The following is a 15,480-nucleotide window of genomic DNA, read 5'->3' as shown; positions in this document are numbered from 1 at the left end:
GTTTTTGTTACTTTGTATGAACGATTTTAGTTACTCTATGTTCTTTGTTGTTTATGTCTGGTCCTTGTCCCTGGTTTCATTCTTATGATTACCACTATAACCTTGGTTCCCTTGATTACTCTTTCAAAACAATCCAAGATGAAATTATTAAAGATTACTAAAATTTAGTTATGCATTTTCAAATACTCCTCTTTCTACGAATCAGGTCAACTGTGTATTACAGGTGGCACATGAAAAAAAACGCAAAGATTTTATTGTATTGTACAAGTATTTATTCCTAATAACCTCCCAAAACACTTTAAAGTGTTGTAAAGGTACCTTTTAAACTATAGGGTATGTAAATCTCGGCACGTCACCACGTGGTTCCACGGGAACGGTCCCAGTGTGCCATTCAAATGTATTAACAATGGTCTTTTACAGAGCGTTACCTTCAGCTTTAAAGGCAAACATCTGTCTGTGTAAAAATACGATGAAAAATTACAAGTATCTATTTTTATATTATAGAAGTGTAAGGAAAAACAATAAAAAGTTATTATTATTGTAATACACCGTTTCGATATCCCATTAGTAAACAATAAAGTCTTCGGACTACTTACAAACTTTTTTTGATATTTCAAATTTAGTTCAATGCACATTCGAAAAATGGCGGGAACAATTTCCTACACTTCTTCCATGTATAACAAGTAAAAAACGTCCACGTCACAGACAGCTTGAAGTTCAATTTTAACAAATTTATAAACAGTGAACAACTTCTACATCACGGAAGCTGCAAGATAAATTTAAACAACGTTTTGGTCGTTGTCTAGATATATTGAATATCTTAATGCAAAAAAGACCTAATTACGAAAAAAGACGTACCACCCATTGCCTTATTCTTACATATAATATGGTACTTAAAACCTTGTGTCAATATAAAGGACATTTATTTCTTTCAGGAATCAATCTGTATTCTTCTTAACCATTTCTTAAGAAAGAAGTTTGAATGAAACGCATCGGATGTTTGCTGAGAGACTGCGGAGGGAATTAACGCATCCAATGAAATGAAAAGGTATGTTATTTCACGATATCAATTTACGCAATTTAAATAATTAGATTGTACTTTGTGAAAACATTTTTTTTAAATATTTTTTTCTGTAATTAGCATGTACAGTATGTATGTAGGAGAAGATGTGGCCATATCTACAATAAGAATAGGGTTGTTCACAATATTGTTCTTTTCCCACTTACGTATATTAAAACTCATAAATAAAGTTGTCTATAAAAAGATATAGTATCCTACCCTATCGATGCGACTTGGCCAGATTCCCAGTTTTAGTGAATTCTCTCTACTAAGATTTTCTCTTTTTTTTCTTTTTTCAGTTTTGCCACAGATTTCACTTCTTCTGGAAGACAAAAACAATTTCTTATTTGTTTATAAATTTGATAGAACTTTATGTTAATGTTTTTACACTTTTTATTTTGTAAAATGTCGCCTAAGTGCCTTAAAGTCTCATAAAATTTAATTAAGATAAATGACTGCCTTAAACTTAATATGCAGTCACATTATTGTGGCACGACTCTTAACGGATTTTACTCATCTGTAATCAACGGGGTCAGCTGACGTAACAAAACATGCTTACGCATCAGGAGCACGTGATGTCAATAGCGGTTTTCAGTGGGTATATATATGACAATTGTGTTAGCTTTTTGTGGAGTGTCTTATTCTCAGTTTAAATATGTAATTGTATTTCATTCTATCAGCTACATTGTGTAAGCATTTGTTTTCACGTTTTTGCCATGTACTTTGGTTTTTATGTCTGTATTTTTCATCATTATGATGCTTCGCTGTATTTTTGTTGTTATTTACTCAGGAAACCAAGTTTGCAGGAAAAGTGCATGTGGATAATTGATTCATTATACATATATTATACACATATTAATTTATTACATTATCATACACAAAGTCAAATTGATTTAAATCTAGCAATTTGAATAGCGAAATGTCATATTGACTAAATTCTTCACTTCATGAATCATTTTATCATCTGATAATAAAAGAGTTAACATTATGAGTATATGTATTGTCGCATTAACCCGCATGCAGAAAATTATTTTTTTTTTATTTTTTATTTTATTTTTAATAATGTTCGTTGAAAAAAATCTTCTGAAATCAAGAATCTAAATGTTATCATTGAAACAATAAAAAACATATACAGTCGTAAAACACAAAGGTAGTTCCCACCAAACTGATGGGAGACTAACGGATTAACAACATGTTCAATTAAACTGTCAAGTTAATTATGATGTCTACAAAGAATCTATACAACCACTGCTTTCGGGTCTTACAGCGAGTTGAAAAGGACCAGTTCCAATTTCAATACAAATCTTGGTAGGCTACTAGGTAATTTAAATAGCTCTCTATATAGAAATCTGCCCTACATTATACCAATGTGTTCTACTTAACTACCACTGAACACCTGTGTGATCTTTTGGACATTGCCTTTTAAGTTTGAATAGCTGTCACAGCCTTTCCCTAAAAAGTAATCGTAGTCTTCCTGCGACAAATACAATGACTTATAAACATCACGATCTTTATTATTTTTTACATATCACTTCAATATCAGGTAGATTTCGTATTTTCATGAGTACGAATTCACGTGCCAATTCTTCTTCCATAGTCTTATCTAAAACTTAGAGGCAAACATTTTGGATTTCAGAATGAGCGCATATCGCTTCGTACGCATGTTCAATCCGATTGGTACATAATTTTTTTGGTAAAAAAATATTTATCTTCTACAACTGATAAACAAACACAGTGGGCTTTCATGAAATGAACATGTGCGTCTTCGACTTTTGTACGCTGGAAAAGGTATAATGAACCCACCCTGCATTGCAAGTATGCAATCAAAAATCTCCAAATACATTCTTATTTTTGCTCTACGGTAACGCCTTTCAAATACCCTATTAATTTTTCAGCATGATGGACAAATAAAACATTACGTGCGACTGTTAAACCAATTCTTGCATCAATGTTTATTTCTAAGCAAAACATTTTTAGCAAGAATTCTAGTTTCTCTTTCCATTCGTCATTGGACATTTGACATTCGGTTAATTCCAAAGCTGCTGTAGTAACGAGAGTTGACTGTGTTCATACATTTCTCTTTCAACATTGTTCATTGACATCAGACTTTCAGCTCTTGGTAAATCTTTTGCTTTACTATTTCATAGCGAGACCTCTTGGAGTGTGTGAATAACTAAATCAGTTTCATCCATTTGCAAGGTTGAAATTGAAAATGACACGTTTCAAGAACATTAGAACGCTATTATCAATTGCTTTTAACATTCGCGATGAGTTACAGTGATAATCCTGTAAAAACATATTTGATGTCTTTTTGTTTACTGTCATATAACAGATTGCACTCGCCTAGACAAGTGGCAAACTATCTATCTCGTTCACTAATTTGGAAATATTGTGATCTGATGAATGTTTGAATTTGAATTCTTTAATCAAAGACATATACTCATGTTCAGTTATTCCATCAATCAGTGCATAACTACTATCCGACAACTTCTAAAAACGTTACGTCTGTTGTTGCTACTATAATATTCATATTTGGAACATTATCAATCATTTAAGAAAAAATGCCTTTGTTATGCTCCTACAGCCTTTAATTATACTCGCATCAACATTATCATTAAAAAGCAACAAACGGAAATCTTGCCTTTCCGGATAATTGAAGTAATCTTTTATATGTGAAGTGATTTTATCAAAGTCAATATCTGTCGATTGCATAATTTTGTATTTTAATATATCATCTGTAAAGTCCAAAAATGTCTTAGATACCAACTTACTTTTATTCAGTTGTATTTCAGTTACTATGGAATACTTTGCCTTCATGTCATTACAATATCTATGAGCAGCCTGTGTTTTTCCAGATCCATGCAATCCTGTGTGATATAAACACAATTGATATTAATAGATATAAAGGTTATTTCATAATTTTTATTTATCAGGGTGAATTACGTCCATGAAAGGGCAAAACGGGCCTTACTTCCTTACTTTATTGAAATTAATTCACAATGTAGATGCGTCCTTTTTTCTCATACATTTAAAACATACTTGCAGTTTATATTTAAAAAAAAAACAGAGCAAAGAGTGTTTTCATATAGGTCCATGTAAATTTAAGTTTTTTTTCAAAATTGTTTTTTTTTCAAAATCAAATGTAGTGAAACTGAAAATATATCAATATTTTTTGTAAAAAACACATTTCTTGGTTAAGGAATGAGTAGATCAGAGTCACATTTACTCAAAATATGTTTTATTTCATAACATAAAACTTGGCGCTGATATTAATTTTCCTCGATGGCTACATATTTAATTTGAATAGATTAAAGCTTTGTTTACTGGGAATAAAACGTTGTTTTTATTTAAATAAAATTAAAAAATATTAGGCTCAAAATATAAATACCATATTTAAAGTCATTTTTATTGTCCTCACGTGTGTTTTCTGTCTCATCTAGACTACATTTAATTAATTGGAAAAATAAAAGTGCTACTGAGCAGAGAACATTTATTACCACTTTAGTGGGATTTACAACATAAGAAGGAGTACAAGTGTAAAACAATATTCATAATTTTACAGATTTATTAATATATCAGGTACCTGACCCATCGCTTAATCTTCACTCATAAACCAGTTTTATAATGTGTTTCAGACATTTAAGTATAACGTTTTACAAATCTTAACGAATATTAATTTTTCAGGTTTAAAGGAAAAGGATTGTCTTAAATAAGTAAATATAATATTCGTCGCAACATTTCTGAAATACAATGAATATCAGAGTTACTAACATTATGAATTTAACGCTTTTGTCTTATTACAATACCAATCATATAAATATTGCCAATGTACACGCTATGAATTTATTGTTCATACGCATTGACCAGAGGGGTCGACAAACATGAAACTTTGATAGAACGTTTAATAAGGATTTGTTTTTCTGTAGTCAAATATAATGTTTAAAGACGCTCGGGCTACATTGAATAATTTGTTTGGGTCTTAAATAATGCAGTGAACATCTATGAATGGCGACATTACCCAAGTTTCCCAAGCGATCGTCCGAATATATTCTTTGGCGCTATGATTAACTTGCTTGTTTAATGTGAAAAAAAGACGTGGAATTCAACTAACGGTTTTTTACCTATGTAAACCATAGGTAATTTCATACTTTTTTCATACATTAAACCTTCATCTATTGTTTTAAATATTGCGGTCAAGTTTTTCATGTTTCAAATTTAAAAAGCAATCACATTATTTAGACAAATTATAACATAATGAATTGTCTTTTGGGCAGAATACTTCAAAAGATAAACTCTAATGACTAGATGGATATATTCATATACATTCATTTTCAATATAACGTAATCATTGGTGTTCAACAGATGGTAAAACCGTAGATTGTGCAATCTATACAATTTTTATCTCAAAAGCACAGCAACCAAATGAAAGACGAAGACCGGTTATGTGATCGGTAACTGTTATTTCTGAATAACAAACAAAAGTGAGATTGGTGGGTTTTTGACATACATGAATCACCTGTTGTCTAATTTTTATAAAGACTGATACTTAATTATCTTAGTTAATACTCTTAGCTCTTAGATAGGAAGGAATTTACATTTTCAGCATCTTAACTGTACACGATGAAAGAAACCTTAATGCAATGAAGTTGACACTAACGTATAACAACTGCGTTGGACAAGAATAAAGTAAATAAAAAAAAGAATGAAAGGCTGAGATTTGTCACCTAGCATCTTAAAAATACACGTCACGAATCATAATAATCATAGCTATCTTAAACCTCGTAAAATTACACGTTTCTCCTTTTTTCTTCTTCAAACGCTTCCTCGATTTCCTTAAGCTGATGCGTCCATTGATATGGCTGAACAACATATTTCTCTTGAATAAAGATGACTTATACTACATGTAAAAGATAGAATTTCTCAAATTATTACAAATATAAAGTTTATTCCCTTTCATGTATTGTATACTTTTTTATGTTTTGTTTACTTCATTAGTAGATTTTCAAAAATAATAATAGGTCACATATTTACATGTACCAGTAACTTAAGCTATCATGTAATGAAATTTGACACAGACCTGTCTTTTTATAGAAAATAACGTCTGATTTTTTTTTTATCTTTTCTATTTTTCCAGAAATCTGTCAGGCCCCAAAAACTCTAAAATATTACGTTTAAATGAGTGACGCAATAGTACTTAAACTGTCTCAAATTGCAAAAACTGTAGATGGATCAATGAATCATGTAACAACCTAGCAGCAATGAATATAAGAATATCAAAATATTTACAGGAATACTAAAATCCTCCATAAAATCTAACTGAGTTCATCTCGTACCTCTTTAATAACTCTCAAAAACACTTCTTGGTTGGTTCGGTTTTTATGGCTTATGATTTGGAGTTGGCAACACGCTATTGTGTAAGTAAAAGCCTGTTTTTGTTTAAATTTGATTCTTGATGTGAATGTGATTAAACATTTATTGATATATGGATTAAGTTTCTGTAAATTCTTCTATCTGATTATACCTTTTAAAGTTAATTTGGATATATTCTGTAATGTAATTCCATTAAATTATTTGTTTAGTTTGTACTCTAAAAAGCTAAAGGTTGGGTATAGTAACTATTAAAGAATTGACATCATACCTTTGTAAACTGCAATAGCAAAACCCAGACATAAAATAATTGCAAGGCAAATGACAATAGTTCGTACATCTCGTAATCGTTTTATTTCGTGGAATAAATGCTACAAATACATGTTAAAGTTAAGGTTTAAAATCGGTTAAGAGAGAGAGAGCGTAAAACCATTATACATTGGTAATTTTAGGAAGTGTTGAATAATTAAAAACATCATGTGACTATTTGATTTCATGTTGAAAATGGTAGAAATACACTAACAATTTTCTTTGAAATGAAAAAAGATAATTTTTTTACATTGAGTGCACATATTAAGATTTTGAAAAATTCAGAGCTGTTTCCTAAATATATGGACTAAAACCTACTGTTATTACTATGATCTAAGAATAATTTAATTTCATAAATAAAAAGTTTTCTGATTGGATTAAAAAAAATGTAATGTGACTGCGACATTATCAACATTTCTTGATTATATACTGGTTGAATTTTGATCGTAAAATTAAGATGTAAGGAATGACTTCCACATTTTTGAAATAATCTCACTGCTCGTGGTGCACAGTTTAAAAGAGTTATTTAGTGTGTGGTCATATCTTAAACATTTCATAAAATCATACATATATAATACCTATGTATACACATGAAATACAATGTACACTCTATGCTTAAAAAGGCAATATAATACAGGAGGAGATCAAACTCTTATTAAACTTGTACAGAACGAATTCAATTGTGACGTAAGTTCTAATTTATGACCAACATTGTAAACGTGAAATTTCACAAAATGTGAAAAAGTGTCGTGAAATGAGTGGTGATACAAAGCAATTGTTAGCAATATTTATTTGTTCCTATGTGTTGTGTTGGGTCAAAATCTTTAAATTAGAAAATTGTAAAAAATTAAGGGAATAGCCACGTTTTAAGGGGTAAAATATAAAGGATGGAATGTCGCCAGTTACGTACTTCTTTGTGTTTGCGACGTGAATGAAAAAAGCGTGGAACATTTATTAATTGAACAGTTTTAGTGTTATTCGCTTTGGACGCATTTTTAGAATTCTTTTTCGACTTGCATGTTCCTCACACACATATTTAATCAAACCTATTACTTGAAAAAAAATTATAAAACCATGTATAGTACTACAAAAAATACCAAACCATATATTGTCAAAATTCTTACCATGGTCTTGCTGAGCAGTATTTTCAACTAGGTCAGGTATTGGTTTTGTGTATCTGTAATAAGAAATATGATAGTCATATTATCAGGAAATATTTACTAAGTATATAAATATTAAAATATACAATGTTACCAAATAGTGTACAACTCAAGAATAACGCAGAGATGAATCATGGATCATAGTTTCATATGGAATGCTTTAGACGAAATTGAAAGGTACGAAAAATCCTTTTAAAAGTTTCCATTGAAAGAGCCCTTACGCAACACTAGCCTATGTTTATGTTTGAGAGATTGTCTTAAGGCATGTTTTAGTCCTAAGCCATATGTTATTGAAGCTTATTGCGATCTTATAAAACATGGACGTCATAGTACCAATCCAGATAAAATAAAATAAAATTGAAAACCTATGTATTAGCGTCGTCCTACACATCTATTAGATACATATAGAAAGTAAATGATGTCAAAACAAGATGTAGATGACTATCAATGTGGAAAATCTGATCCTTATTACTGAACCTTATTGCAAAAATACAAATCAGCGATGTCAACTTTTCATACTGTTTTGTCGAAACTTCTATTATGGCAGCGTATGAAGGGCCGTTTTAACTCTGTTTATATTATCTAAAAGCATCATGAGCGTGAGAAAGGTAGACATCATGTTTTTGAATCGTTCATAGGGTCTTTACATAGAAACTAACACAACTATATTTAAAAGCAGTTTTCGACATGACACGGGTTACGTTTTTATTGTATGACTTATAATGTACCGTGGTTCTCAACCCAGCATGTTGATATTACATACAGCGATGGCAGAACTTTTTGTAGGTTTAAACTGGTCTGGAGCTGGTATGTCAGTTACATTCTGTAGTAGTTCTTTGTTCGTAACGTATTTGTGTAACGTATAATCAGTTTCTTTATTTCTATTTTAAAAAGAGACTCGGACCTTTTTGAACTGATTGTTAGGTGTGTTTAATTGTGTAAATATTTTTCCCACAGTAGCCAGGTTTTAAAGGGGGAGGGTTATGATCACGCATGGTTATGAAGTACTTTAACCCCGTCGCATTGTAAATGCATTTATGGCCGCTATATGTATCGTTTGGTTTTCTCTTTCAGTTTACTTCTATGTTGCCTGATTATTTTGCTGTATCTGCGTATAAGTTTGTTTTATTTTTTTGGGCCAGCTGCAGCCTGCCCTGTGGTGCGAGGGTTTCCTCGGCATTCATTGAAACCTATGGGTGGCCTTGAGCTGACATTTTTCCTCCCGGTGGGGTTGTTATCTTTTTTGAAATATTCACCATATCCATTCTCGTTATATTCAACATGAATGTTACGGGTATTTCGGAAAGCATTAATCTGGAAAAAGGTCGTTTATTATAACATAATGTACATAAAAAGTTTCAGAAATCTATGACAGATAAATATTCAAGAAATATTGACGACAATTGAAATGCAAAGGGAATGAAAAAGATTACTTCATCTAATCATGCTTAGACAACACTGAAAATTACAAAGGACTTATCACTTGAGCAGTTGAATCAAACTGTCAAGTTGAAATAAATCTACAATGTACATGTATGTTGAAAGCAAGAGCTAGTATATCATTTATATTAAAAAATGTTTTTTTACAAACTAAAAAAAATATTCAAATCACGTTCTTCCTAATAATAATTTTAATATTTTTTTACTGGTTATAGTGTAAAAATTCTGGCGGGAAATTTTCCAGTATCTTTTCTGTAGCAGAACATAATCAAATTTTAAGTTTTAATATCCCAAGTGGACTACTTTTCTTTGCACTTATATCCTCTATAATACAGTTTCTGTGGGGCCTACAGAAAGATTCCCAATAACAAATATTTGGGATCTAGAAATTCGCGAATCTCTTATTATGAGCCTCTGCCTGGTTTTTAGGCAGAGCTGTACTTAAAATGGTTTATTTATATCAGGGCGGAAGCGCGACACAACACCAACCTAGAAGTATCATTTTCTATATAATGCACTTTAATATCTGATTATTAACTGGGCTTCTGTTTCCCAGGGCCAATTACGTTTTTCGCCTACTATTATGATATTCTTTATGACAGTCATAAATTATATGACTATTACGTATAAGTTTATTATTATGTATAATGCTGATATTCAATGATTGACATTTAAAATATCCAATGGTAATCATGATTAATCATAAACGCTAATGCATGTTAAGTACGGATACAAATAATACACTCAATAAATAAGTTTTAAGTCAACGTAGTGTTACAAACTATAAAAAAACGAGCTTTAAAGTTTTAAGTGACCAATGTAAAATTCAGTGACATGTTTTTCGTAGACCATTCGAATATATGACTCGGCTAGTCTTTTTAAAGAAAGAAAACTTATTTGGAACGAATTGATTGTGGTCCGAATTAATCATGTTGCATCATTGAGAGCCTATTGTTTCACTCCCCTTTATAATTGTTCCCTTTAGAGAAAAAAAGCGACGAATCTGAAATGGTACTAGAAAATCATATATTTATAGATGTCGACATATAATCGTCACTTAGAATAACATGTTTAGTTAAGAACATACACACATTTGCATTTTTGGACGTGCCAGATCCATGTTTTGAAAAAAAACGGAAGATACAATCATACATGAACAAAACGTGTATACTCGGCGTCACATAAATAACATACTGTTAAAATTTGAATAAAAATATTTTCTACGACTTTATTGACACCTACCGTCGTTTAAATTGTCTTAAATGACTTGCTCATTCGTTTAGCCAAACGGCTTCTCCCTAAACATTGAATCGTTAAATTCCGGTCAGATTTTAATTCTAGGTGCCAATATTTACATTGTAAAAAGTCGGCCATGTTTACAGTAATCGGGTTGCTAGGAGATGTTGTTTACGTTTAAATGGTTTGTCCAAAAACCCAAGAACCCAGAATGCATTTCGGCATTATTTCGGATATCTCGGATTTATTTTACGCGAACAACGTACAATACCGAGAAGTTAATCAAGCAGACGATTGTCACCGGAGTTCGACGGGAACTTACGAACTTTGTTTGTAAACAAATCGTCCCGTAGAAACCAACATGGCGGATATTAGTATGGGATTTTCCCGTAAGGATTTGTTACGCATGATTTAAGCTAAAAGCGACTTGTTCAGGGAGAAGCCGTTTGGCTAAACGAATGAGCAAGTCATTTAAGACAATGTAAACGAGGTAAGTCTCAATAAAGTCGTAGAAAATATTTTTATTCAAATTTTAACAGTATGTTATTTATGTGATGCCGAGTATAGATTCTTTAATGAGAGCAGCCTTCTATATTTTGCAATTAGCTCTATTTTTATATATGAATCAGACAGATTCACTGCAAGCACTGCGTGCCTTTATCAGATTGAAATATAGGTAATTGCAAAATATATTGCATATTAAAACATATTTGTTTTGTAGTACATGCGTCAAAAAAGACATTTATTGTCGATACATACTTCACGACTGCCCTGTATTGAGTAATTATAATTAATTGCAGTCCATGAGATGACCACACATTGGAGACATTGTAAACAATGTGTTCATTTAAATATCTAAAAATAGACAATTATCTACATGTATATGCGAGGTTCGTCAAGGGATTATTTTTATACTGGAGTAAACATCGGTCGGCATCAATGAAAGTTTGAAGCCGTTTAACAAAACTTATAATTAAAATAAAGACATATATAGGTTGTATTTGAAACATACTTTTTATAAGAAATTTCTCAGAGTTAACTTGAATCATTTTAGAGGCCGAAAACGACCAGCAGAGGACGCTATCTCATCCTCGGAGCTCCCAAACTCAATGAACGGCCTTTGGTCGTTCATGGTAATGTTTTGGAGTGGAGAGATCCGTTCCTACATGCACGAACGACCGAAAATAGCTGTTCAATCCTTATAATTCTATCTGACGGTCAAAGTTACCCTCTGAGAGCCTCAGTCGGTTATATTGATACACTGTGTTTATGTTACGCTTCTATACACACACATTCCTTTGCACACGTATGGGAAGGGGGACAAATATTTACACGTTATCGGCTGCACAACGGCCATGAATGCAGCATGGATGAAGTGATAGTTGGCAATGAAAAATACGAGATGTAAACAATTCAACTGGAATATAATTATTAAGGAAATACAACAAGGAAGAAGGATAATTACAACAAGGTGTTTTCAAGGATTCAATCAGTTATAAGTTTCTTTCCCTGAGCTGAAATTACTCTCTGTAAATAGACTTGACCAGTAAAATCAATGTGCATGTAATAAACTATTCTTACAGCTATATTATGCTGTTCAGTTCGTTGCAACACTCTTTCGAACTACACGGCCCCTATATTGGTTTCAAGTTCATGGATATATGAACGATCTGGCGAAGTTTATGCATGTATGAACTTTCTGGCTATGACGTTCTCTGCCAGTCAAAAACAGCTATAAGCATGAAGAATGATTAGAACATTAAATGAATCATACAGGTCAACATCCTACCTCCTTTACAAAAGCCATTGAAAAATAATTTTATTTTCATTTAAAGTCAACAGTTTTCCTGTTATGTCATTAACAAGGACATGTAATATAAATTTGTATTATGTGTCACTTCATTAATAGCAAAAATGTAAGCTACTTCAAATGCACATAATAAAGAATAGTCTTTATTTTTCCTGTTATGATAATAACAGGAAAACTATTGACTGTAAATGAAAATGAAAAAAAAATTTCCTCTTTCTATTAATATTGGTTAGTTAGGTTGGGGTCCAATGTTTGTCATACCTGTTTTTGTGGGCGTTTTGAAAGTTTCTCATTTGAAATCAGGAATGATAACACTAGAGCGAAAAATTGTTATTTTTTTAATGGAACAGTAGCAGATATGTAATTTCCCCTTGAATTATGAAAAATTCAATAAAACTCTGGTCTTTATAAAATGTGTTTGCTACAGTAACCATGATGATCAAAACTTCAATAAAATAGTATTTCAATCCTGATCAGTTTACTTTTTTTTCGAGCTCATAAGTTTTACATACGATTTATTTGATAAACAATTTTAGATGGAGGAAATTGAGGAGGAAGAAATAGGTGATTTAGAGGTACTATCCTCCTTAATGGTAGAACCTCAACAGCCTACAGAATCCATAGTAGAATTAGACGAACAGCACTTAACATACAGTGATTCATTGGCTGGCATCCTACATCAGTTGAAATTGCCTTCAAAAGATGTCACACTGCAGTATTTGGAAGGTATGAAGTAGGTGACAAACTTCATGATCGTAGTGTGTCAATAATATTCTCTGTTCAATTTTATGATTTTACATTTTATACCAAAATGAAAATAAAAAAACCTCTTTGGATCACTGGTATCTTTACTTTTTTATTAAGTGTTGGATTTTGGTCTGTTAAGATTTTAAATTTTGTACCAAAATTACCATTATAAGTCTAAGCATCTGTTAGCCCAAACATGTTTATATCGAGCTTGTAATTTGTACCAGCTGTTTATGTTTTATTATTAATAATGCAAAGAGAGGAAATGGTACTACCAACACACATGTATTTTTCTTATAATCTTTTGAAGCAATATTCAAACCTTAGTATTTTAACTGTCTTGTGGTCTCAGTGTAGTGTACTTGCAATTGTGTGTACATGTAAGTTGCAGGTTTTGATCCCTGGCCAGGTTGTTCTAAAGACAATGAAATTAGCCATCACTATTGCTCTGCCTAGCAAGCAGCATATACAATGTAGGGGAAAAAGTGCTGACTGGTTGGCATGTAGTCAAAACATAAGTGGGGTGCCACACCTTCCTACAGGTTGCTGCTTCTGTGTATTTTCAAATTATAAATCTACCACAGTGTGCCAGACTACCAGGGTCTGTTCAAGTGATCAAACATTTTTGTCTTCCAGTATAAGAAATATCTGCCCTACTTCTACATCTACATCAATCATTGTTAATATTTCAGGAAAGTTGAATTTTGAACAATTCAGTGAGCTGATGGAGAGCAATGAAGTTGATAAACCTGCATTTACTGAAGTTGAAATTGATGATGCTGATTTTTCACCACATGAGAGTATGACTGAGGAAGATTCACCAAAGAAGAAATATAAAGGTATGATTACAATAAAAAAAAAGTTCTTGATTTTCATCCAACTTTGATAAAGTTGGGGCAGGCGGTCAGACTAATTTTGGTTTTTAATTTTTTTATCAATCTTAGTGCAAATGCTGCCAGTTTGAAAGAAATTTGCTTAATTGGACAGAAAATCATCCTGAAATATTTTGAGGGACGGAAAAATCAGGTTTGGTGGGGATGAGAATCTAGTATATTTTTCATTTTGGCCTAAGATATCAGCAACACTATATATTTAGATTATTGTGAAATCTGAAATTGTAGAGATTCTTTTTTTATTAAACGTGAATGACTTTAAGACAATAACATACAGTTATTAAATGGTTTGGTTGCAATAGACCAGAATATTTGTCCAAAGGACAAATGTTCTGGTTTGTTGCATCCAACCCATTTAATAACTGTTTTATTACCTAATTTGTCTATGAGATATAATGAAGAATCGAAATGGGGAATATGTCAAAGAGACAACCATCCGACCAGGAGTAGGAAATTGACCGCTCCATGTTTATGAATTGGTAGATGAGAGTCACATCTACGTTTTTACACACAAGTTTTTTGTGTGTAAATTCCAATTCAATGAAGCGCTTAAAAAAAGTTCAACCAATCAAAAGGCTTAGATAAAGGTCATTATGGGGTCAGTGCAATAGACTCCTCAAGGAGACTATTGCACCATGCAATAGTACATCGACAGTGCAATAGATCGCCCTGTCCTGAATAAATTTTGAAAATCGAGAAAAATATGTGTATATTTAATAAACAAGATAAAACTTTATAATTAGGTAATAATAGATAAAATTGGCACTTTGGAACTTCGAATATTACTGTCAGATGCCGATGTTTTTTTTTCTAAATAGAATTTGAAATAGGATTTTGAACTTAAGTGACAATATTGCCATAATCAATGCACTCAATGATATCCTAACTTACCGAGTAAAGAATATCTGTTATTACAATACAAGAATTGTACTGGTATGATATCTATACAATGCATCTGATGGTGCATCAAATCTTCTTCAGTTATCATAGTTCAAATAAATGATATTACAGTAGATGTCTTCAGGGAAAAGTATTTATGTCCCATTTACAACAAAAAATCCTGATCCATTTAAAACCATCATAAATACTTGCAACATTTTGAAAACATGTCATCACAAATTTACATAATGCCCTTAAACAAAAAAAGAAAATTCTAGACTTTGTGAATATAGTCAGTAATGTGATCTTAACTATAACATTATTTTTTTGTATTTTGCAGGAAAAGGGAAGCAACCTAGAAAGGTTTGTACCATATCAATCAGAGTTCATGAAAAATGGTTGGTCCTTCCAGGCTTGACTGAAAAAAAATCAGTATTATTTGTTCAGGAAAAGCAACATTTCTGAATTTTACAAGAGAGATGTAAGATGGGATTGACAGGATTTCTCAAAGACCCACATTGGGCATATTAATTTTTGTGAACTTTGATAAATTTGAATGGTGTTATCAAAGAGAATAGA

The 15,480-nt window shown here is 31.7% G+C and overlaps 1 protein-coding gene across 2 annotated transcripts in view; it reads left to right on the top strand.

Annotated features, from left to right (window-relative positions):
* Nucleotides 1–10,274: 10,274 nt before the first annotated feature.
* Nucleotides 10,275–15,480, top strand: part of LOC148628717 (general transcription factor 3C polypeptide 3-like) — a 70,262-nt gene continuing 65,056 nt past the window's right edge. Inside the window, exons 1-4 of one of the 2 annotated variants that reach the window (XM_088593061.1) lie at nt 10,275–10,347; nt 12,919–13,108; nt 13,822–13,968; nt 15,242–15,264. In XM_088593061.1, the coding sequence (XP_088449187.1) occupies nt 10,345–10,347; nt 12,919–13,108; nt 13,822–13,968; nt 15,242–15,264 (363 nt within the window). In that variant the 5' untranslated portion in view covers nt 10,275–10,344. Of the gene's footprint in view, nt 10,348–10,935; nt 11,063–12,918; nt 13,109–13,821; nt 13,969–15,241; nt 15,265–15,480 lie in introns of those variants that run through there. The other variant, XM_088593070.1, reaches the window with a different exon arrangement.

The sequence above is a fragment of the Perna viridis genome, chromosome 1 (assembly GCF_037379345.1).
Source record: "Perna viridis isolate PV_CMFRI_1.1 ecotype Kerala chromosome 1, ASM3737934v1, whole genome shotgun sequence".
Taxonomy (NCBI): Eukaryota; Metazoa; Mollusca; class Bivalvia; order Mytilida; family Mytilidae; genus Perna; species Perna viridis.
The sequence above is the reverse complement of the archived record's forward strand: the minus strand, read 5'-3'. Positions and strand labels throughout refer to the sequence as shown.